This window comes from Ranitomeya imitator, chromosome 2 (assembly GCF_032444005.1).
Source record: "Ranitomeya imitator isolate aRanImi1 chromosome 2, aRanImi1.pri, whole genome shotgun sequence".
Lineage (NCBI taxonomy): Eukaryota > Metazoa > Chordata > Amphibia > Anura > Dendrobatidae > Ranitomeya > Ranitomeya imitator.
The window spans coordinates 520,006,939-520,033,117 of record NC_091283.1 but is presented as its reverse complement, the minus strand read 5'-3'; the positions used below and the strand labels follow the sequence as shown (position 1 = coordinate 520,033,117).

The window sequence follows — 26,179 nt, the reverse complement described above, 5'->3', positions numbered from 1 at the left end:
GAATTCAACTTTTGAAGGCTTTGTTTTTGCCTATGTATGTGTTTGGGGAAAGCGTGCTAATTGTGGGCATACAACAGCAAGCCCAAAGACGTGCAATGCATGAGCAATGTGGCGTATGCAAAAAAAGGCATTTTCACCATCATAAAAAGGCAGCTAACATTTAAAGACTTCTTCACCTTAGGCTCCCAAAGGCTTTTCTGGAAATATGGCAGCTCTTATGAGCAATCTCGATTCAGTTCATTGTCAGAGCACTTAGAATATTGTATAGATTTTTCAATAATGGATATCTCTGAGAAGCACCAAAGAGTTCTGTTCACTCTATAAAGACATTTTGCTATGGAAATGACAGCTGACCCAAGATCACAAACATTACCTAAGTGTCAAACATCTATTATGTATAAGATCATTTGGCACCAATAAGAAGCCCAAACTTATACTAATTAGCCACCTGAAGTGACAACTATGGATCACATTCTGCCATTTCTCATTATACCCGCTTGCTCAGAAATGACAAGAAATGATCTTCAAGAGTCTGAGTGCTTCAGACTTAGGAATAGGTTGTAATGCTTCTCACGATTATATGTTTGTCACCTTTTAAAGGGAACCTGTCACCCCACCGTCATCAGGGGCTTATCTACAGCATTCTGTAATGCTGTAGATAAGCCCCCGATGTTACCTGAAAAAGAAGAAAAAGACGTTATATTATACTCACCCAGGGGCGGTCCCGCTGCGGTCCAGTCGGATGGGCGTCTCTGGTCCGCTGCGGCACCTCCCATCTTCATTCCAAGACGTCCTCTTCTGATCTTCAGCCACGGCTCCGGCGCAGGCGTACTTTGTCTGCCCTGTTGAGGGCAGAGCAAAGTACTGCAGTGCGCAGGCGCCAGGTCTCTGACCTTTCCGGCGCCTGCGCACTGCAGTACTTTGTTCTGCCCTCAACAGGGCAGATAAAGTATGCCTGCGCCAGAGAGGTGGCTGAAGATCAGAATAGGACGTCTTGGAATGAAGATATGAGGCGCCGCAGCGGACAAGAGACGCCCATCGGACCTGGACCGCAGCGGGACCGCCCCTGGGTGAGTATAATATAACCTCTTTTTCTCATCTTTCAGGTTACATCGGGGGCTTATCTACAGCATTACAGAATGCTGTAGATAAGCCCCTGATGCCGGTGGGCTTACCTCACCCGCGATTTTCGGGGTGACAGGTTCCCTTTAAGGGCTCATATTGTCTCTTAATTGGCCATTTTGTGTCCATTTATTATAGCACCATGAGGATGATTTTATTCTAGTGAGGACATTCCCTTTTATTTGAGTTTATAAGATTTTTCTAATTTAGTGCACATCTTTAATGGCTATCTGTCCCAAGGTTTTTGCTATGTTATCCGATAGCAGCATAATCTAGGACAAGAGACCCCGATTCCAGTGATGTGTCGCTTACTGCTCTTCTGGTGCAGTTTTGATATAATCACAGTTTTCTCTGCTGCAGATTTAGCAGTTGCCTGTATACTAAACTTGGTATAACACCAACTCTGATTGACCGCTTTCTGTGTACACTACCTCTGCATAGGCAGAAAGCTGCCACTCAGTGGTGAGGTTATAAAGAGCAAGTGAACTACGTGGCACGAGGTAACTAGCCGTGCTCTAGTGATAATACCCTGCTGATAAAACAGTGATTTTATTGAAACAACAATAGGCAGCCCAATAACTGACACATTGCAGGAATCAAGATCTCTGCCCCTCTCAGAATAAATAGCAAAAACCTGCTGACAGGATTTCTTTAATACATTTGTTCATCGTTTTCATGTAAATGGTGATTAACAGATTCAATTAATGCATACAAATCATGGATTGGGCAGATAACAGCTGGAGGTGCGGGACCATTTCTCTACACCATACAGAAAGGCAGAAGGCATCTTCATCCAGACACTAACAGAGCAGGTATGTGTATAGGTAAGACATTAGATTCTCAAAGTGTTAGATAATAAAATTCTACTTACAACAATAGAGTAACAATAGAGTACCACATCTATGAAACATATTTAGGGCTCCTGGACTGAAGGTTAGACAACAAGCTCTACCTTGTCTGCCAGATGTGAAAACGAATGATTACTCTGTTCATACCTAAAGACATTAACATAACCATTAATGGTGCAGAGGATGCATTTGTTCTAGGTCCAGAGGCTTGAGGACATCAATTGCTTCCATATGAGACAATGGTGCAACTAGAATTCGCATGTGACATCGGTGAATGTCCAAGTAACAATTCGGTTTCAGAACCCTAAAAATAGACTTGGAGATTACACATGATTCAGAAGTAGACATAGAAACGGTCAGACCTTGTCTTCAATGTAGAAGAAGTCTGAAAAAAATGAGTGATAAGACATCTAAACAATAACATTTATTCCAACAGTAGAAACCAATATTCTAGTTCAACATAATACAAAGATCTGCATTTCAGGACCCCCCAACCCATCCCCACTCCAAATAGGCCAACTGTGTATTCTATGGATCTGTCAGTTCTGGATGAAGAGTAATAACTGGATCAAGGTCACAGTGCTATGGCGTAAAGAAATTTGGCAGAATATTGAAAGGGTTTGGCCACTTTATTTTTTATTATAACAAATGTATTGGGAACACTGTGTTATTGTTGCACTAATACATAATTATTACAGGTTCTCCTCCCTTGTTTTAGTACAACCTTCCTCACAGACGTCACAGCTCCCTGGTGAAGGAGCATATGACCAGACCGGGGGCCATCAGCCTCCTCCAACTGAAATACATGTCACATCGGAAATTGTTTTTTTTTTTAATTGGATGAGACTGATGACCCGGTTCGGTCACATGCTCCTCCACCGGCGGCCATGATGAGAATGAGGGCTGTGCAGTCTGTAAGGAAGGTTGTCTTAACAGGTTGGTGGAGAACCTGTAATACATATATATTAGTAAGTGTCACAAAATACGGTCACCGATACATTTATTAAAATGAAGATAAAGTGGCCGACGCTTTTAATACCATTGAGCCCCTTGTAGATTGCATAGTATACCAAACGCTGATTCTTCTGGCAAGAAAAGACTCGAGTCCATAACATTTTTACCTATTCCCCGAAAATTATGTAAACCAATCCACAGAGCATAAAAAAATACTTTCTGTGTTTTTAACAATTTTCCACAAAGCATACTAGGTCTTTAGGGCTAGATACACCTCGTGCTATCTTCAAGAGAGTCACATTGTCGTCAACCATTTTTAAAGTCCTTCATCATTGTATGTTGGTGGACATGGCTTTAGGATGCTTTGAGGATCACTCTCCACAAGGGGGCGCCAAGATACTTCACCAGTTAAGAGAAGATCTTCTCCGTTTAGCGAATCCAGAAATTGCATCTAAAACGTAAAGATAAAATAGGCGAACAGAGAGTTAAAGTACCAGATAAAGTGCTTCATCATCTACAATGGAAATTATCATTACTGTTGATCTGTAATTTCTTTTGCCAAGATAAAAAGATCCCTCCCCTAAAAATGTATAAAATATCTTGGCAATAAACACACTATTTCTAAAGGTCTGAATGTGCAGAAATATATATTATATATACGGTATATATATATATATATATATATATATATATATATATATATATATATACATATACATACACATACAGTGGGGCAAAAAAGTATTTAGTCAGTCAGCAATAGTGCAAGTTCCACCACTTAAAAAGATGAGAGGCGTCTGTAATTTACATCATAGGTAGACCTCAACTATGGGAGACAAACTGAGAAAAAAAAATCCAGAAAATCACATTGTCTGTTTTTTTTAACATTTCATTTGCATATTATGGTGGAAAATAAGTATTTGGTCAGAAACAAACAATCAAGATTTCTGGCTCTCACAGACCTGTAACTTCTTCTTTAAGAGTCTCCTCTTTCCTCCACTCATTACCTGTAGTAATGGCACCTGTTTAAACTTGTTATCAGTATACAAAGACACCTGTGCACACCCTCAAACAGTCTGACTCCAAACTCCACTATGGTGAAGACCAAAGAGCTGTCAAAGGACACCAGAAACAAAATTGTAGCCCTGCACCAGGCTGGGAAGACTGAATCTGCAATAGCCAACCAGCTTGGAGTGAAGAAATCAACAGTGGGAGCAATAATTAGAAAATGGAAGACATACAAGACCACTGATAATCTCCCTCGATCTGGGGCTCCACGCAAAATCCCACCCCGTGGTGTCAGAATGATCACAAGAACGGTGAGCAAAAATCCCAGAACCACGCGGGGGGACCTAGTGTGTTATGATAAGGTAATTCAGTACCACAATGGACATAGATGTCAGAGCACATACAGTGACCTGACAATAACCCAAAAACATTGAACGAGCTCTGAGACGTGGGAACTCTGCTGACCGCAATCCCTAATCCTCTCCAACCACACTAGAGGCAGCCGTGGATTGTGCCTAACGCTCCCTATGCAACTCGGCACAGCCTGAGAAACTAGCTAGCCTGAAGATAGAAAATAAGCCTACCTTGCCTCAGAGAAATACCCCAAAGGAAAAGGCAGCCCCCACATATAATGACTGTGAGATAAGATGAAAAGACAAACGTAGAGATGAAATAGATTTAGCAAAGTGAGGCCCGACTTTCTGAACAGAGCGAGGATAGGAAAGGTAACTTTGCGGTCAACACAAAACCCTACAAAAACCACGCAAAGGGGGCAAAAAGACCCTCCGTACCGAACTAACGGCACGGAGGTACACCCTCTGCGTCCCAGAGCTTCCAGCAAGCAGGAAAAAACAAAAAGACAAGCTGGACAGAAAAAACAGCAAACAAAATAGCAAAGAAGAACTTAGCTATGCAGAGCAGCAGGCCACAGGAACGATCCAGGAGGAAACAGGTCCAATACTAGAACATTGACTGGAGGCCAGGATCAAAGCACTAGGTGGAGTTAAATAGAGCAGCACCTAACGACTTCACCACATCACCTGAGGAAGGAAACTCAGAAGCCGCAGTACCACTTTCCTCCACCAACGGAAGCTCACAGAGAGAATCAGCCGAAGTACCACTTGTGACCACAGGAGGGAGCTCTGCCACATTATTCACAACACTAGTGAATGAACTGCAGAGAGCTGGGACCAATGTAACAAGGCCTACCATAAGTAACACACTACGCCACCATGGACTCAGATCCTGCAGTGCCAGACGTGTCCCACTGCTTAAGCCAGTACATGTCCGGGCCCATCTGAAGTTTGCTAGAGCATTTGGATGATCCAGAGGAGTTTTGGGAGAATGTCCTATGGTCTGATGAAACCAAACTGGAACTGTTTGGTAGAAACACAACTTTGGAGGCAAAAGAATACTGAGTTGCATCCATCAAACACCATACCTACTGTAAAGCATGGTGGTGGAAACATCATGCTTTGGGGCTGTTTCTCTGCAAAGGGGCCAGGACGACTGATCCGGGTACGTGAAAGAATGAATGGGGCCATGTATCGTGAGATTTTGAGTGCAAACCTCCTTCCATCAGCAAGGGCATTGAAGATGAAACGTGGCTGGGTCTTTCAACATGACAATGATCCAAAGCACACCGCCAGGGCAACGAAGGAGTGGCTTCGTAAGAAGCATTTCAAGGTCCTGGAGTGGCCTAGCCAGTCTCCAGATCTCAACCCTATAGAAAACCTTTGGAGGGAGTTGAAAGTCCGTGTTGCCAAGCGAAAAGCCAAAAACATCACTGCTCTAGAGGAGATCTGCATGGAGGAATGGGCCAACATACCAACAACAGTGTGTGGCAACCTTGTGAAGACTTACAGAAAACGTTTGACCTCTGTCATTGCCAACAAAGGATATATTACAAAGTATTGAGATGAAATTTTGTTTCTGACCAAATACTTATTTTCCACCATAATATGCAAATAAAATGTTAAAAAAACAGACAATGTGATTTTCTGGATTTTTTTTTCTCAGTTTGTCTCCCATAGTTGAGGTCTACCTATGATGTAAATTACAGACGCCTCTCATCTTTTTAAGTGGTGGAACTTGCACTATTGCTGACTGACTAAATACTTTTTTGCCCCACTGTATATATATATATATATATATACACACACACACATACACATAGATATATATCTATAATAGAACGCTGGGAGCGTCACTCTGTCCGAAGCCTTTATAGACTGCGCAAGCCCAAGCGCAGTCTGGACAGCACAGAGTGACGCTCCCAGGAGATCGCGGTATGCGTAAGCACTGATCGCATACGGCGATCTCCAACGGAGAGGCAGGGACGCGCCAGGAGGGTAAGTATAGCTATATTCACCTATCTGTCCCGTTCCAGCGCTGCGCGCCGCTCCATCTTCTGTGTCCTCTGCCTGTGACGTTCACAGTTCAGAGGGTGCGATGACGCGCTTAATGCGCGCGGCCCTCTGACTGAACAGCCACAGGAGCCGGAAGACGGAGCGGCGCGCAGCGCTGGAACGGGACAGACAGGTGAATATAGCAAGTGAGGGGGGGGCCTGAGCTAGCGGCGACTCCGGCACCTGACTCCCACAGCGTGCCGGTGTCCCCGCCTGCTCAGGCCCCCGGCACTCGGCGCCCAGCGACGATAGGTGAGTATGGTATTTTTTTTATATATATATATATATATATATATATCGCAGCAGTATACGGGGCATACACTATGGAGCATCTTATGGGGGCCATCAACCATAATGGAGCAGTGTACGGGGGTATATACAATGGAGCATCTTATGGGGCCATCAACCATAATGGAGCAGTGTACGGGGGCATATACTATGGAGCATCTTATGGGGCCATCAACCATAATGGAGCAGTGTACGGGGGCATATACTATGGAGCATCTTATGGGGGCCATAAACCTTTATGGAGCAGTGTACGGGGCATATAATATGGAGCTTCTTATGGGGGCCATAAACGTTTATGGAGCAGTGTACGGGGCATATACTATGGAGCATCTTATGGGGGCCATAAACCTTTATGGAGCAGCAAATGGGGCATATGGATGGGAGCAGCACATGACAGAACGGGGGCGCAGGATGGGAGCAGCACATGACAGAACGGGGGCGCAGGATGGGAGCAGCACATGACAGAACGGGGGCGCAGGATGGCAGCAGCACATGACAGAACGGGGGTGCATGATGGAAGCAGCACATGACAGAACGGGGGTGCATGATGGAAGCAGCACATGACAGAACGGAGGTGCAGGATGGGAGCAGCACATGACAGAACGGGGGCGCAGGATGGGAGCAGCACATAACAGAACGGGGGCGCAGGATGGGAGCAGCACATGACAGGATAGGGGAACAGGATGGGTGCAGCACATGACAGGATAGGGGCGCAGGATGGGAGCAGCAAATGACAGAACGGGGGCGAGGGATGGGTGCAGCACATGACAGAACGGGGGGCGCAGGATGGCAGCAGCACATGACAGAAGGTGGGTGCAGGATGGAAGCAGCACATGACAGAACGGGGGCGCAGGATGGGAGCAGCACAACAGAACGGGGGCGCAGGATGGGAGCAGCACATGACAGGATAGGGGCGCAGGATGGGTGCAGCACATGTCAGAATGGGGGTGCAGGATGGGAGCAGCACATGTCAGAATGGGGGCGCAAGATGGGAGCAGCACATGACAGAATGGGGGCGCAGGATGGGTGCAGCACATGACAGGATGGGGACACACGATGGAGCAGCACATGACAGGATAGGGGCGCAGGATGGAGCAGCTCATGACAGGATGGAGACCATATACCAATATAAATGCTCGCCACCCGGGCGTAGAAGATATATATATATATATATATATATATACACACATACACACACACACACATATACAGTACACACGGCGGATGTTCTCCTGAGGGATCTCTGGATCTCCTCCCAGATCTGGATTAAAGCATCAGTCAACTCCTGGACAGTCTGTGGTGCAACGTGGTGTTGGTGATGGAACGAGACATGATGTCCCAGATGTGTTTAATCGGATTCAGGGTTGGTGGACGGGCGGGCCAGTTCATAGCATCAATGCCTTCATCATGTAGGAACTGCTGACACACTCCAGCCACATGAGGTCTGGCATTGTCCTGCATCAGAAGGAACCCAGGGCCAACCGCACCAACATATGGTCTCACAATGGGTCCAAGAATCTCATCCTAGTACCTAATGGCAGTCAGGCTACCTCTGGCGAGCACATGGAGGGCTGTGGGGCCCTCCAAAGAAATGCTTCCCCACACCATTACTGACGCACTGCCAAACTGGTCATGCTGGAAGATGTTGCAGGCAGCAGAACGTTCTATATGGCATCTCCAGACTTTGTCATGTCTGTCAAGTGCTCAGTGTGAACCTGCTCTCATTCGTAAAGAGCGCAGGGTGTCAATGTCAAATCTCCCAATCTTGGTGATCTCTGACAAATGCCAATCACCCTGCACAGTGTTAGGCTGTAAGCTTAACACCCATTTGTGGATGTCGGGCCCTCATACCACCTTCATGGAGTCTGTTTCTGACAGTTTCAGCAGACACATGGATGTTAGTGGCCTGCTACAGGTCATTTTGCAGCGCTCTGGCTGTGCTCTTCCTGTTCCTCCCTGCACAAAGGGGGAGGTAGCGGTCCTGCTGATGGATTGTTGCCCTTCTAGGGCCCCCTCCACATCTCCTGGTGGCCTGCCCTGTCTCCTGGTACTGTATCTGATCCATGTTCTAGACCAGACCCGGGCAAGATGCGGCCCGCCTGATGATTTTGAACGGCCCGCCAGCTAGCTGTCACTTCTGACATCCGCCCCCGACACCGCTCGGCCAGCTGCCAGACGCCATTGGCGGTTCCTCAGACACTGTGCAGCTCCTGGTCCTGCCCTTCGCTGCATTGTGCTACACCATTGGCTGGACCGCCTGGCTATCGCTCCATCACTACTTGTGATTGGCTGGCCTGTCAGTATGTCACTGACCTTGGTGAGGGGGAGCGGCCTGTCTCTGGAGGCTTCTGCGGGCTCTAACGGTGGCGGCCGGGTCTGAGGAGCCGAGATTTATCCCTGAGATTGTCCATGCGGACGAGAACGGCGCCAAGGTCACTGGTAAGTGTCCGAGAGAGGCTGTATCTGCCCTCCCTGCACCCACTGTCCATGCTTCACCCTGACCGGCTGCACCCAATGGCCTGCATTCTGGCTGACTGCTGAGGTTGTGTGACTGGCGGCCTCCCCCTCTATACTGGTTCTGGAGCACTGTGACTGGCGGCCTCCCCATCTATACTGGTCCTGGAGGGCTGTGACTGGCGACCTCCCCTTCTATACTGGTCCTGGGGGGCTGTGACTGGCAGTGGCGTATCCAGGGGGGGCATAATATTTGTGTAGCACTATATGGGGGCCATAATGTTTGTGCAGCACTATGTGGGGCCATAATGTTTGTGCAGCACTATATGGGGCCACTACAGTATACTACAGTATTGGGTAAAAATTAGTTAATTATATTAGTCCGGCCCTCTAAAACCATCCCAATTTCTCATGTGGACTCATGGCTAAATTAATTGCCCACCCCTGCTCTAGACACTGTGCTGACAGATACAGATACCCTTTCTGCCTAAGCTCACATTTATATGCCATCTGGGATGAGCTGCTCTGCCTGTGGGTTGTAGACACATGCTACTGCACCTCTAAGGGTGAGAGCAATGAGAAAATGGAAAAGGGACCAAAACAACAGTTAAAAAGGATAAGAACAGAGAAATGGTCTGTGGTCACCACTAGAGATGAGCGAATTTGATCGTGTCCCTGCATATTTGGCAAGCTATAGCGCTTACCGAATAAGCAGCAGAGGGAACCTGGAAACATGGGGAGCCTGTGTGTTAGGCTCTCCATGCATGTGTTGTGACTGTGACATAGCTGCGGCGCCGGACAGGTGATCAGCCGGCGCACTCCATGTATCCAGGTTCCCTCTGCAGCTTATTCGATAAGCGCTATAGCTTGTCGAATAAGCAGGGACCCGATCAAATTCGCTCATCTCTAGTCACCACCTGTAGAACCACTCCTTTATAGGGGTTGTCTTGTTAATTGCCTATAATTTCTACCTGATGTCTGTTCCATTTAAACAGCAAGAGAGATTGATTCACAGTCAGAGTTGTTTCATAACTAGACAGGTTAATTTCACAGAAGTGTTATTGACTCTGACTTTTCTGAGCTATTATTTGAGTTCTCAGGATTCAGACCCTCACTGATCTTCAGTATCTTGTAAGGGGAAAATACACATAAAATATAGAAAATCAAAAAGGTACCCTTTAAGGTTTAAAGGGTCTCGGGCAGACTAGAGCATTATCTAATGGTTTTACGTTAATCTGACATCTGTGTGTTGCACGTGGGATTTCCTGCATTGCGTTTTTTGTACTTACAGGAGTTCAATTTAGAAAAATCACTTTACATTAAAGCTAGCATAATACTGTATGTTAGTAGCTAAGCTATCACAGTTCTGTCAGTGCTACACTGATGGTTTCTAGGTGGCAACAAGCAGAATTTTAAAGGTACAAACCATAACATGACATAGAACTGTACTGCTAACTGAATGAGCTGCCAAATGGATATGTACGTCACAGGTCGTGCATTTGATGTGAGCTCCGGTGCTGAGCCGGCATCTTTTCAGGCACATGACAGCTGATCTGATCAGTTCAGAAAAGCTCGATCAAAATATGAAAAGAATTAATCCCATCGTTAAATGGTGTAACAAGAAAAAAATCAAAATGCCAGAATGACATTTTTGGTTGCTGCAACATTGCAATAAAATATAATAACAGGCGATCGAAACATTGTATCTATCCCAAAATGGTATAAAAATTTAAGATCGGTATGCAAAAAAAAAAAGCTCTCACCCAGCCCCATATCCTGAATAATGGAGACGTTAAGAATCTCAGAAAACGGCAGGCTTTTTTTTTTAGTTTTTTTTTACGGAGTTTGGATTTTTTCCACCACCTAAAAATAAAAAAATAAAGACGAACCTATACATGTTTGTTACCTGCAAACTCATAATGACTTGGAGAATCATACTGCCAGCTCAGTTTTAGCATTTAGCGAACATGGTAAGGAAAAAAAAAAAAAACAATTGTGGAATTGCACTCTTCTTTTTACAATGTCACTGCACTTGGAATTGCACTTGGCCGGATACAGATCTGCATGAGAATCTGCAAACAGAACTTATTTTTAACAAAGGGGGAGATATCAGTGTGAGACATGTAACTATCACAGAACAGTAGAACTGAACGTTGTCTCCTTACAAACACATTTGTTGCAGCTCTACAGCTCTGCTCTATCGCAACCCTGTCCATCTGTGAGATGGAAGCTGAGCGGAACCACATGGGAGGCTTGTGGTCCCCTCTGTTCTTTGACTTCCCCACACGATATGACGTCGCGACCTCCTCAGAGAAAAAGAAGTGGGCCATGCTGTACACGAGCATTTAACCCATTTTGGGTCACTCCCCTCCTGCTCTCTGGGCTGAATCTAAATCAAATCCACTTGCCTCTAGCAGCTAAAAACTTCAAAACTTCGGATGGGTCATAACGCCTTAATGGATGGTCCTAGCGGGGCGGTTTTGGCGCCATCGGATATGTCCATATTCTACTTATGAAATCATAGCTGTCTGAAAAAAGCAGTCCACATGGTATGGATTCACAGGGGATCTTCCTTTACTAGTCAGTTGATGGCGGTGTGAATTCCTTCTTTGAAGCCAAAAGGCTGGGCCCCCTGCTGAGCCAGGTGTCTTGTTACAGCTGTACATTTTCAGGACGATTGTAAGCTGTCAATAAATCCCCCCCATACTTCACACATGCCCATGTAGCCGGCTCATGAGATTTAATCCCACTGACAGATACCCTTTAGAAGTTGGAAAATCAATCTATCTGTTAAAAAAAACTAAAGAAATAATACTTCACTGACTAATTTGGCAGATTTTTGATACATATTAGAAAGAAAAACAATTAATACCCATACAAAATAGACACCTATCTATAGGCAGCTGTTTCATCAGTAAACAGCAGGGTTTATATTTGCTGGACTTTGAACTGCAAAGTGAAAAGACCCAAAGATCTGTTTGAAAATAAGAAAATCAGAATTACTTATCTACTGCAGCCCCAGTTCTTTTCAATGCTCCCCACCAATCTTTGTTAACATTGCTGCACTGGCAATGTTCAGTCTACAGCATTTGACCACTGCAGGTCCATCACTGGACTTGGTGGTCTTATGCCGAATGATTGGCTGCAGCAGTCACAAAGCCTAAGACAGGGCATCACCACTGCAGTCATGTCAACAAAGACCAGTGGAAATTGGTGTAGAGGTGAGGCTGAAGTGATGGTAACACCGATATTGTTATTTACAGATGAAGCTTTTGGGTCATTTTGAAACTGGACAGCTTCTTTAAGAAACTTGGAAATCACAAGGAACATATTCTATTTTGTACACAAGTGTTGCCTAAATACTGGCTTTTAACCACATATAGCTTTTGGGATTTTGCATTTGGCAGCTTCAGGACCTTTTGTGCAGTAGTGATGTCATTAGTCTACACTGATGTAAGAGTCTTTATGATTTGATCATAACCTTTCCTGTATAATATTCAAAGTGGCTCAACGCCATCAGCTGTACATAAAAGTGGCTTATGACCTACAGAAGGTTGGGACATCTGCTTTGCACTTTATTATAACCCAAATATTGCAGGATTTTCCAATATGATTAGATTTTCTGTGGCTTTTCTGCACTTTGTTTCATAGAGGAAAAAAAATAGTTGCTTTGTAGACTTAAAAAAAAATATCTTCAAAAACTATTAGTGATAAGCAGACATACCTTGTACGGCCGGGGTCACACTTGCAACTGCAATGCGAGAAACTTGCGCTTGTCTCTCGCCTCAATACCCGGCACTGCCACCGGTACTTGGGACCGGAGTGTGCGGCTGCATGTATTTCTATGCAGCTGAACGCTCCGGTCCAGAGTGCCGGTGGCAGTGCCGGGAATTGAGGCGAGTTTCTCGCATTGCAGTTCCAAGTGTGACCCTGGCCTAATTCTGTAGCTACAGTTTTATTGCTTTTCTGCCACAGATTTCCAATACTAGCCCATTATCCAGAAATGTGACTTGTAAGTATTAACATACCCCGATTAGAATATCACTTTGTGTATATCTAGGCAAAGTATTAGACTGGTGGCAAATCTACTGGAATCAACCATCACCCAACCAACTCAATAACTCATGTCCGCAAGGTGCGCACGAACTACACTATGTCTCTGGAAGACGTCTGGTAGAATAACACTGCTTAGCATACATTGAGTGTCCCGAAGGTCTGGGAACTGTTTTCACCATGCTTGGCCTGTGTTCAGCCAGCAAAAGCACCAGTTCGCAGAGTGGCAGGAACACGGAGCAGCTGAATAAACAATGACATGTTAGAGAGAAGGTTGAAAAAAAAAATTTCAATCTACTCTCAAGATCCTGCCTGTCCCGTACTTGTTAACACTGCTGTTCAAGCCCAATCTCACATAATCCATAATGAATACCTTGTGTTAAGAAAAAAAAAAAACCTTTGGAAATTAAAAGTTAGGTGTTTTTTTTTTCGTAATGGATTTACAAAAGCGAATTTTAAAAACCTTATTAAAGTACTAAATGATTCCAGCTCTTCTGCAAGCTGGGGGAAGATCTGATGGCCACTTGTCGTGACTTTGAATAAGGAGGGTTAACTAGAGTGACACCTTCAGACTACTTATATATTTGGTAAATATCTCACAGAACCCATGAAAGGAGGATGGAGTCATTTGGGAAAGGATTACGTAACGCACAGGTGTTTCTGCAGACCCGTACAGTTCAGTCCATGCAGAAAAAGACATCATTAAAACCAAACCTTAGAAGGACCTACAAAATCCACATGAGACTAAACACTAAAACATTCTTTGGAATTGAAGGATTATTAAGCATGTCACAGTGGTGTTTATTTCGTTTAACAAGTTTCAGTCTAGCTACAAAGACCAAACCACAGAAGACACTGATGTTGGAAACCCAAACTTCGCTCCGCAAAATTTCGGTGAGGGTAACACACGAGCCTCCCCTGCGTCCTCAGCACATCCATATGCTAGCAATAACACACTAGACATTATTAAGAAATGCCCCTAGTGGGTTGTTTACTGCATGCCAACTTTATGTGTAATGTGTCTGCACAATAAAACATGGAGAAAGACTTAAGATCTATCTAATGCACCACTGTGAGTGTGACCAGCTGCTTTATATTAAAACATGATAAACAGACTTCACAAATGTCTCTCATCGTTAGCTACCAGGATAAGCAGCCGATATGCCCGCTTCTGATGCAACATTATCGCATATTGAAAGTCAGCCTCTACTTACAGGGGTGGCCTCAAGTCAATCAGGAATGCACATGAAAACTTCCTGCTTGCTGGTGGCAGTGCGCTCTCGACTGATTGACAGTTCACACCAGCGGTATGGTTGCACTGCTGGCGTGAAGTGTAAGGCTAGGGTCACATTGCGTTAGGGCAGTCCGTCTAGCGCATAGCGCTACGGACTGTGCTAACGCAATGTCACAAAAGGGATCGCGTTAGCTGATCCCGCTAGCGCAGATCCCCGATCCGTCACTCAAATGACGGCACATCGCTAGCGCACGCCCAATGGCGGCATTAACGGACTACGTTACACCGCGTTATGCCGCGGTGTAACGTAGTCCGTTAAACGCGGTCACATAACGAGTCACAATAAGAGCTGCGATCCTTGCCTTGGAATCTGGCCACTGCTGACAGAGGTGGCCAGTAATTTCGACAAGGAGAAATAAATAATGAAATTAAAAAACCCTTCCTATTTGGAAAACAAAACACATTTTTGTTAATAAGAGGAAAACTGATAAGTTGCTTGTTTTTACATTTACGATGATGATAAAGCCCTTTAACATGTATAGTAAAATATGAATGATCTGAATGATGCTATGGTATTACAATTTGTGCATCTATAGGAAAAATATGCCACTGATGAATAAAACTAAAAACATTATAATTAAAAAAATAATAATATTAATAGTTTTGATCACTCTAAATTTACTAGATGTCTTAAATTGTGATCTGATCTCTCAAAAAGACTATACAATACTCGAAGACCAATAACATTCAATTTACGAATAATGATTATGACTATGATTGATGAAAATGTGGGCTTATCACAATAGCATCCCTGCTTCCAGGAACACTGAACTACTTTAGTTGTAAAACAATCCTTGAAAAGTCATCCATCTGAACAAAGCATCAAAAGTTTGTTGGCTTTGTTCAGCGACTTGCGAAGGTGTACATATCATTTTACAAAACTTTGATTCATACCCCAGTTAAAATCACATTTGGAAAAAAACAGTATACCATAAGATGATTTGAACAATTTACCTGTTTGCGCACATATTCAACCATTAGTTCCAGTTGCCGGGGATCATCACACTTCATGTTGAAAAGATTACGCCAAAGTGCAGAGGATAGAACACGATCATCAGATATGATCCCCTAAAACAGACAAAAAATATTAAAACTGCATTCATCAAAAATGTTAATCAAGGACAATATCTGCAGAACCTATACCTACATTACCAACTATACTATCCACAGCAATCAGCAGCACCAGAATTTTTAAATCGTATTTATGATGTAAATAACATTAATAAAAAAAAAAAAACACGGGCTAATTATTGCAATTATTGCTAATTATTACAATGGAGGAAATAGAACCCTCAAGTCTAAAATTGCTCAGTGCAGAAATACACATCAATATATAATGGGAAAATAAGAACAATCCAAGGACAACTTAAATATATGAAAATCTATTCCCGACATCACTAAATTTCAAAATGCATGTCAATAAGCCAATAATAAAGTGAAAATTTTCAATATATGTGCACGTTGTGCTCCAAAACAAAGTGCAATATGCAACGGTAAAACAGTCACATATGAAATAATCGAAGACTGCTATAATAGTAATCTGAAAACCTCAAAAAATGAGGGGAGGCATTTATTTGCTTTCAAGCGGCTAAATGACCAGAGTCCTCCAATCTTGACCGTTACGATCCATTTATGGTCCAACCAGCGACACAATACGATGAACGATTGTTAACCTTTTACCGATCGGTGATCATTTGATAGTTTGTCCTCCAAAGAAAAGCAGATAGCACTCACTGGTCTCTCGTAGAAATTCCTCTCTTTATTTGTAGTAAAAAAGCATGTTGGCCGGGGGAGTGAGGACGGGAGTGGGCAGAAGCTTAACGACTGCCGTTTCGCACTTGCTAGCGCTTCCACAGGTCAATAGTTTGTGTACACATATAGACCAAAGTGAACGATGCGCACTGAGCGATCTGTAGTAGATTGCTATATGCGCATAGGCTGCCATGTCTCTGTCAGTGACACTCCAGAATGAGGCACTGTCAAAAACGATGATCTTTTGCGCGGTGCAAAAGATCTTTTCACCTGACGTACGAGTTTTTTTGCTTGTTCAAAGGGCGATTGCCAATGCACATTTTTATGAATGTTCCTTTATGATTATCCATCAGTTTATGTGCAGCTTTACAGAAGGGAAAAGGCTATCAAGGACCACTAAAGGGGCTTATCAAAATGACGACATATAAGCAAGTCACAAGCCCCTTATTTATTACAAAAGCTACACTGACAGTCATTAAAGGGGTGTCCCTTTCTTTGACATTTATAGCTTATCTATAGGATATGCTATGAATGTCTGAGATATACAATTTCCTACCTCAGGGACCTTCAGGCACCTATTTCCAGGACCCCTGCCAACCCGACCACTTTGACTAGACAGGATGCCATGCATATACTGTTATCTCTATTTATGTCTATAGGGGGTTTACAAACAGCTGAGCACGCTTGCATGCTGACCATGCATCTGGCTTGGCTGAATAAAAAGATTCCTATTGCAGTCCGGGGTGGGGGGCTTTGTTAAGCACCATGTCCCATAGTAACCTATCATACCCATCTTCTAAACACCTTTGCAACCTTGTAATGGGTTAAAGAGCTGGGACAAAAAATTTCTCTGATCCCAAGCTAAGAGTAATTATCGATTAGTTCAGTGATTCACCTAAACAGTCCAACACATAAAGGAAAAAAAATATTTGTATTTGTGTGCATTAAAAAAGTAATAACAAAACAATCCCCAGAGAAGGACTGTGCTTATTCAGGGGTCAGTAAGAGAGAGACGACGAGGCGCGGGTGTGCCATCTTGTGTTGCCTTTTAGGGTGCCAACCTCCGGGGTCAGGCAGGGCTAATAATCAGGGCCTTTTAAGGATTTTGTAGTGGAGATTCGGCCACACTTCCCTACCCCCACCCTGTTGTTGATTAGATGCCCTTTTGCCTGATGAATTTTCACATGTTCCTTTGTTTTGTTATGGCCTTTTTAATGCATACCAATAAAAGTATTTCCAATTTTATTTGAGGCAGGGGGATTCCTTTATATGTTAGACAAATTCTCTGATCCCAGCAACAGGAAATCTGCTATTGATGGCATGGGTAATGGTTCTTGCCTGTGTGATCGCAATGATTGACTTATGCAGAATGGTGCCTTAAACCTCAGCATTCCATAATACGTCATGGCATGGCAAACAATAGGGTTAATTATAAATATAGCATTATTCCAACAGTTCTTGGCGTTAGATCATACCTCATCATATCCAAATATGGATGCATAAAATATTTCTGTTAAAGCTTTCGTTGTGTTCTTCATGGTCACAGAATCAATCTGAAAAAAACAAAAACAAATCTAATTTTATTATGCATGTATTGGTAAATCATCCTAAAATCAGTGCTCGCAATATTTAAATTAATATATGTTCAAAATTGAGTGTTTTTTTGAAGTCCTCTTGACTCGTTGCTTCTTCTCTTCTGCACCTAGGAAAGAGGGAGTGCTGCAGGTTTTGTATCAAGAATAGAAAGGTCCAATATGTGGTATCAGAGTATCTATGCGGCTTCATTCTAGATGCGTTTCGAAGGTGATAAACTTCTTCTGGAGAACCACAACAGAAAAGGTCATCGCGGGCCACAGACCAGAGGTTCCCCACCCATGCTTTAACAAATAATACATATCACATAAGACATTCTGGGGCCGCAGCATATAGATCACATAGGAGGCACTATAAATGTGCCCCTGCTGTGTACTGTGTAATGCCTGTGTCTAACCGTGCAGGGACATGGTCTGATCATACCACAGCTCCTGGGCAGGGGAGGAAGCAAAAGAGTATACAGACATTACAGCAGGACATCACAACTGATTCTGTGAGGTAAAACGTTTTATAAAAAAACAGGTTTTACCTCACAAAATGTATCAGCTGTGATCCCATGCTGTAATGTCTGTATACACTTTTGCTTCCTCCCCTGCCCAGGAGATGTGGTATGATCAGACACAGTAGGGGCACATTTATAAGATTATCTCAGCACAGGAACTTTTTTTATTTTAGCACATCCAATTGTGGAATTTATTTTTATTTCAAGATCTATTTATCAAAATGTACTTGGTTTGTGGGAAAACCCCTTTAATATCTTTGGAAAATCGCTTTTTTCTTTGATAATGCTACAAGAGAAAAAAACAAAAAAATGAGCAACTATTTTATTATTTCTTTCAATTTTACAATTTATATTTCTTTTTTTTCTGTTAGTTTTTGATTAAGCTTGCCATAACTTAAAAACGTACACCTTTCTTTAGAACACTCGATAAACACTAGACGTCCTTTTGGAGTGTGATTTTCATTGGATCGTTCTCCATGGAGTAGCTTCTATCAATGTCCTTATCTAATGTACGGCCATAGTTTGTTCAAATGACAACACCAAATAGTGCCTACTTAATAAGGCTTGGTTCACATTGCCTTCAGGGGCAACGTTAAACGGAGTACGTTACACCGCGGCGTAACGTATTCCGTTAACGCTGCCATTGAATGCAATGCCGGACGCATCGCCTAGCGCACGCCCACAATGGGCGTGCGCTAGTGATGCGCCGTCATTGAGTGACGGACCCGAGACGCTGGCTGTAGCGTTTCCGGGTCCGTCACTGCTAGCGCAGATGGAGCTAGCAGATGCTCCATCTTCGCTAGCGTGATGTAGCGCCAGCACTTGCGTTAGCAGCAGCCCGTTAGTGTATGTGCTGAACGGGCTGCTGCTAACGCAATGTGACCCTAGCCTAACACTGTATAAAAAGTGGTAGAGAACACTATTCTAAATACCAATAATGTTACGTAAACTTCAACAATGATATACTGGACAGTGCCCAAGAAGCAGTGCCACAAAACATCAAAGTGAATCCTGCCATACTATAATGCCAACTGACAGTGACCAAATAACAGATCTATATAAAGTAACCTAATAATTGTGTTATTCAATATCTAAACCAAAACATTAAATTTGATACTCATTTTTTTTCATAATATTATATGGGTAAAATTGTAATTTGCTTTTAAAAACTAACAACTTTACAATTTACTCTTTACTGTTATCACTCAGCAAAGGGATTTTTAGCTATACTGTTTACTACTTGTTGCCTAGGTCACTGGCCACCTCTGCAGCCTAGTAATAATGACCAAAAAAACAACATAAGAAGGAAACCACAAAATATTCAAAAAATATAAATTACAGCCCATGAATACAACAGACTCCCTGACGAAGTGGTAGCGAAACGTGTTTGAGTGGTGTGAGGGGGCTCTGGCATGCCATCTATGGTTAGCATCATGTGTTCACCCTGATATATAGCATCATGTGTTCACCCTGATATACTACATTATTTTAGGCTTTTCTATCTGTCACTGTGCAATAAACATCTATCTTATCCGAATCTATTATATTTATCTTCTTTGGTCACTAAACAAGTATATGTATTTTCGCTTATTATTTATCATTATCAGTTATTTTTATATTTGATTTATTGATATTAATTATTAGCATGAAAGTATTTACTTGCACAACACACTTTAATATGTTATTTCTAATATTATATATCATCTAGCTTTGTGATTTTCAATCATGGTACATCCCTTACTTCCCCTTTTTTTCCAGACATTTTTAATTACCGTATGTGTTTTGTTTTATGTTGTATTTAGCTCTATTGTTCTCATACGAAAAAAATCAAAGTAATTTACATACCAATTTTGCATTTCTTAATATAGCTTTTTAGATTATACTACTAGTTACCCCTAGGTATGGAGCACATGCTTGAAAGCTCTTTCAAAGTGCTAATCTGAAGTTGATCACATCGCAGGTTCTAGCTAGCTTCAGTGCCCCTGCTTTGCTACTCATCATAGAGAGCCATTTGGGCCAATGGCACAACCATGTAGCGGACTCAAACGTTCAATCAATCAGGCGAGCACAACCACCGACAAGCAGAAGGCCAAGAGGCAGGGGGGTGGGAGCAGTACGCTTCTGAACACAACCTTTTTAAAGAAGCCCTCTTCTCATCAAAAGTTGCAATCATCATATTATATAGCACTGTGTACTTACAATTGCTAATTTTGCCTTTCTACCCAGCTAATTCTTCTCTTTTCCATTAGGTCTATGACATCATGTGATTAATAACTAACTAGCTGAATCCTTCTATGCTCTATGTAGAAATAGGGGGTCATTTCCTCTGCACCGGTCATGAGTCACTGCAAAGGTCTATTCCAGGGAAAGGGAGCGGAGCAGATGGGTCAGGAGTTAAAGGTGACTGATAAATGCAGGGACAAGAGACTTCCTGTTTCTACTTAGAGCAGAGAAAAGAGAAGAATTAGCCGGGTAGAAGGACAAGATGAGCAATTCTAAGTACACAGGGCTATGTATTATGAGGACTGCAATATAGTAAGAGGATAAAACCGTTGATGGGAAAGCTTCTTGAAAATTAATTTTGGTCACAAGAGTCAGGTACCAGGACATATGTGACAGGGGTCGCTAGTGATCCAACAGGTCACACACGTGGTTCTGATCTTTTCCAGCTTTAAATATGAAAAATATTAAAGCAATGGGAAAAAAAGTCATGAATATCCTACCTTTTTTAATACCTGGAGCTGTACCATACTTTTCATATTATAAAGGAACTTAAAGTGTTGAATTGGTCCCTCTGGTTTGTCAGAAATAGGGATTTTTGTGTTACTCACCGTAAAATCCTTTTCTCCGAGACGCTCATTGGGGGACACAGGACTGTGGGTGTATGCTTCTGCCGCCAGGAGGCTGACACTAAGTAAACTTGAAAAAAAAAAGTTAGCTCCTCCTCCATCGTATACACCCTGACACTGGCTACCAGAGACTCCAGTTTGGTGCAAAAAGCAGTAGGAGAACAAAAACACAAAAAATAGTATAACAGCATAAATACAGAAACTTTATGTCTAGAAAAGATCCTACTGACTAATGTAATCAGATATAACCAAAGCAGCCATAAGGCTACCAGGGAGGGAGCTGTGTCCCCCAATGAGCGTCTCGGAGAAAAGGATTTTACGGTGAGTAACACAAAAATCCCTATTTCTCCTTCGCCTCATTGGGGGACACAGGACTGTGGGATGTCCTAAAGCAGTCCCTGGGTGGGAAAAATAACTCACCAGTAAAAGACATCCAGATAATGTTTGTCTACAAATGCGCCACTGCCGCTTGAAGAATTCTTCTACCCAGACTTGCATCTGCAGAGGTCTGTGAGTGAATATTATAATGCTTAACAAATGTGTGCAGACTAGACCAGGTCGCAGCCTTGCAAACCTGCTCTGCTGAGGCCTGGTGCCGAACGGCCCAGGAAGCCCCTACCGCTCTAGTCGAATGAGCCTTGATTCCGGCCGGAACCGTCATGCCCATGGAGCAATAAGCCTCCTGAATGGTCGCCCTTATCCACCTGGCCAAGGTAGATTTTGAAGCCGCGCATCCCTTCCTGCGACCCTGCGGAAGGACAAACAGAGCATCTGTCTGGCGAAAAGGAGCCGTACGGGAAACGTACCTCCTCAGAGCCCTCACCAGATCCAACGTATGGAGAGCTTTTTCTACACGGTGCGCAGGTGCCGGACAAAAAGAGGGCAGAACAATATCTTCATTGATATGAAATGATGAAACAACTTTCGGCAAAAAGGACGGTGATGGTCTGAGCACCACCTTGTCCTGATGAAAACGCAAAAAAGGAGGACGTCAAGAAAGGGCTGCCAGCTCCGATACCCATCTTATGGACGTTATGGCCACTAAAAATACGACTTTCCAAGAAAGAAACATCAAAGAAACCTCTTGAAGAGGCTCAAAAGGAGCGTCCTGTAAAGCCCTTAAGACCAGATTAAGGTCCCAAGCTTCCAAAGGAGTCTTATAAGGAGGGACCTTATGAGCGACTCCCTGAAAAAAAGTCCTGACTTGACGATTAGGAGCAATCTTGCGCTGAAAAAGAACTGATAAAGCCGAAACCTGCCTTTTAAGAGTACTAGGAGCAAGCCCAGAAACCAGGCCTGCTTGAAGGAAGGCTAGAATGTTTGGAACGGAAAAACGCAGAGGAGGCAGCCCGCGCTCTCTACACCAGGAAAGAAACACCTTCCAAGTGTGATAATAAATCCTGGCCGAGACGGACTTACGTGCACTGATCATGGTATCAGCCACTTCTTGAGAAAACCCAGCCTGAGTTAAAACCCAAGATTCAACGGCCAGGCCGTCAAACGTAGGACCTCTGAGTTCTGGTGGTAGATCGGCCCTTGAGATAGAAGATCCGGCCGATCGGGGAGCCGCCAAGGAACCCCGGCGAGAAGTTGTACCAGGTCTGCATACCAGGTCCGTCGTGGCCAATCCGGAGCTATCAGGATGGCCGGCACTCTCTCTGATTTGATCTTCTTGATTACTCTCGGGAGCAGTGCCAGAGGAGGGAACAGATAAGCGAGACGAAATTGGTTCCAAGACAGTACCAGCGCATCCACAGCGATAGCCTGGGGATCTCGGTACCGAGAAACAAAACTGGGCACCTTGGCATTCAACTTGGATGCCATTAGATCCACGTCTGGAGTTCCCCAAAGATGGCATATCTGCAAAAAAACCTCGGGATGGAGAGACCATTCCCCGGAGGCTAGGCCCTGACGGCTTAAGAAATCTGCCGCCCAGTTTTCTTCGCCCGGAATGTGGACCGCCGAGATCACAGAGTGATTTCTCTCCGCCCAGAGTAGAATCTGTTTTACCTCCTTCATGGCTGCCTTGCTGCGGGTGCCCCCCTGGTGATTTATGTAGGCTACCGCCGTTGCGTTGTCCGATTGAATTCGGACAGGGCGACCCGCCAGAAGGTGGTGGAAACGCAACAAGGCTAGCCGGACTGCTCGAATCTCTAAGATATTGATGGGGAGATCTGATTCCTGAGGAGACCAGCGTCCCTGAGCTGTATGATGGAAGAACACTGCTCCCCAACCCAGGAGACTGGCATCTGTTGTGACCACTAGCCAATTGGTTGGGGGAAAAGGCTTTCCCCTGAGTAGAGATGAGCTGTTTAGCCACCAAGCGAGAGCCTGCTTGGTCTGGAAAGACAACTGAAATTTGCGGTTGAGAGAGAGGATTTCTGTTCCATACTGATAGGATTGCACGCTGGAGGGATCGAAGATGAAACTGTGCAAACGGAACCGCCTCTATGGTTGCAACCATCTTTCCTAACACCCTCATCCCGGACCGAATCGTATGAGGGTATGGTTGTAGAAGATTCTTCACTTCCCGCCGAAGGGCTAAGACCTTGTCCTGGGGAAGGATAGTTAGGGCTTGAGAGGTGTCGAAGATCATGCCTAAAAAAGAGATTTTTCGAGACGGCTGTAGGGAAGACTTCTTTAAATTTACCACCCAACCTAGACGGGAAAGGGTGTCCAGAGTGATGCCGACATTTTCCCTGCAAGATAGAAATGTCGGTCCCTTGATCAGCAGGTCGTCTAGGTATGGCAAACCGACTATACCTCGGGAGTGCAGAATGGACACCACAGTCGACATGACTTTTGTGAACACCCTGGGAGCGGAGGCCAGTCCGAAAGGTAATGCCGTGAACTGGAAGTGTAGATTGTTTACGGCAAACCGGAGAAATCTTTGATGGAGCGGAAAGATGGGAATATGAAGATAAGCATCCTGAATGTCTACTGAGGCCAAAAATTCTCCCTTTTCCAGAGAAGCGATGACCGACCGTAGAGACTCCATCCGAAAGTGACGAACGCGGACAAACCTGTTTAAGAGCTTGAGATCTAGGATAGGCCTCAATGCTCCATCCTTTTTGGGGACTACGAAAAGATTGGAATAAAAGCCCTGAAACCTTTCTTCCTTTGGAACAGGAGAAATGACACCGCTGATATGGAGAGACTCTATGGAATTGAACAGGCTTTGACGAAGAGATTTGCACCTGGGAAGACGGGATGGGAAGAACCGGGGAGGAGGCAGCTGAACCAGCTCTATCTTGTAACCTGAAGATACGAGCTCTGCCACCCACTGGTCGTGGATTACCTGACACCAGACTTGGCGAAATAAAAGTAGACGTCCGCCTACTTTTTTGGAGACGTCCGGAAGAGGCCTCCAGTCACTTGGCCGAAAATCTTTGTGTCCTAGAACCTCTGGATCTAGAGGACTGGGGACGCATTCTTCCCCCCTGGCTGGCTGTATAAGGGGTCCGACCGTCTCGGTCCTGCTTGGGCTGACCCTGCGCAGGAGAACCTGCTGCTGGGGCCCATCTGACATAGCGAAAGGTTCTGAAACGGGCCTGGAATTGGCGCCGAAAAGGCTGTCTAGCCCTCTGCTGAGGAAGAAACTTACTTTTCCCTCCTGTGGAGTCAGAAATGAGCTGATCCAGCTTTTCTCCGAACAAACGACCACCCTGATACGGCAGGGATGTAAGAGATTTTTTAGAGGTAGAATCAGCCCGCCAGGACCTTAACCAAAGGGCCCTTCTGATGGCAATAGCATTAGACGCAGCCGAAGAAGCACAATCTGCCGCGTCCAGAGATGCGTTAATCAGATAGCTACCGGCCATAGCTACCTGAGACGACATTTCAGCCAATTCTGCTGACACATTACCTTCTTGGAGAGCCTTAGATAATGAGTCTGACCAAGAAATCATAGCCCTGGCAACCCAAGTTGCTGCAAAGGAAGGAAAAAGTGCTGAGCTTGAGGCCTCAAAGACGGAACGAGCCAAGCTCTCTATAAGACGATCCGTAGGATCCTTAATTGATGATCCATTAGGGAGAGATAGCAACGTGTTAGAGGCTAAACGGGACACTGGAGGATCTACAGAAGGATTTTCTGCCCAATCGCTACAAAGTTCCGAAGCAAAGGGATACCTAGCCTTCAGAGCTCTTTGCCCTGAAAAGCGTTTGTCAAGGTGCTCCCGATTGCGACGAATCAGGTCCTCGAACTCAGGATGAGAGGAAAAAACCCTATGGGCCCGTTTAGTCCGCTTAAACGAGACCTTATGATCGGAGGCAGAGACGAGCTCGTCCTCTATCCCCAAAGATATTATACAAAAAGCAACTGGTGCACCGCCATAAAGCTGGTATATATATATATAGGGGGTGCAAAGTAGTGGAAAAAACCTAAATACAAAAACAAAGAAAAAAGACTCCACTATGAAATGCACACCACCCAACACAATATAACAAAATACAAATTTTATTGGCACAAAATTTAAAACACAATTAAAAGCACTATAGTGCTTGCAATCCTACATGGTACAAAATAGCTACAAAACATCCATATTACAGCCTGGGGCACAGATACAAACTTAATAATCTGTATACCATATATGATTTAGAAGTGCCCTGCCTAATGGCTCATGGGGAGTCCAAATACATGTAGACACTGATAGTCAGAACCATACAAGACTAAACAAAATGCCATAAGCAGATACAAACCAGCGTTTTGAAGCGAGCAGGCTGAGGGATGTCCGAGGATAAAACAAGCACTTGGCCCCACACGTATCGCCTCCCAAATGAGGCTCTATCCCCAAAGACTGATTGACAGCTTCAATTAGGCTGTCTACTGACTCCTGAAATCCAGGTTTATCAAAATTAAGAGACCCTTCTGACTCGTAGTCAGTCTCAACTTCACCGCTTTCTGCAGGGGAAGGAGAGCGAGATACGGAACTCCAAGATGCGGAAGCACCTGAGTGCCTGGGAGACGCTTTGCGAATCCGCTTTCCATGCATCTGTCGAGTGAGAGCGCGGCCCCTGCAGGCCGAAGACTCCTGAGATCCCGAGGCCCTCTCTGA

At 44.2% G+C, this 26,179-nt stretch overlaps 1 protein-coding gene across 2 annotated transcripts in view; it reads right to left on the bottom strand.

Annotated features, from left to right (window-relative positions):
- Positions 1 to 1,286: 1,286 nt before the first annotated feature.
- The window catches only part of UQCC1 (ubiquinol-cytochrome c reductase complex assembly factor 1), a 211,218-nt gene continuing 186,325 nt past the window's right edge, over positions 1,287 to 26,179 (bottom strand). The window contains exons 8-10 of one of the 2 annotated variants that reach the window (XM_069751767.1): positions 17,657 to 17,734; positions 15,384 to 15,497; positions 1,287 to 3,375 (exon numbers count right to left, since the gene is read on the bottom strand). In XM_069751767.1, coding sequence (XP_069607868.1) covers positions 3,241 to 3,375; positions 15,384 to 15,497; positions 17,657 to 17,734 — 327 coding nt within the window. In that variant the 3' untranslated portion in view covers positions 1,287 to 3,240. The remainder of the gene's footprint in view (positions 3,376 to 15,383; positions 15,498 to 17,656; positions 17,735 to 26,179) is intronic. The other variant, XM_069751768.1, reaches the window with a different exon arrangement.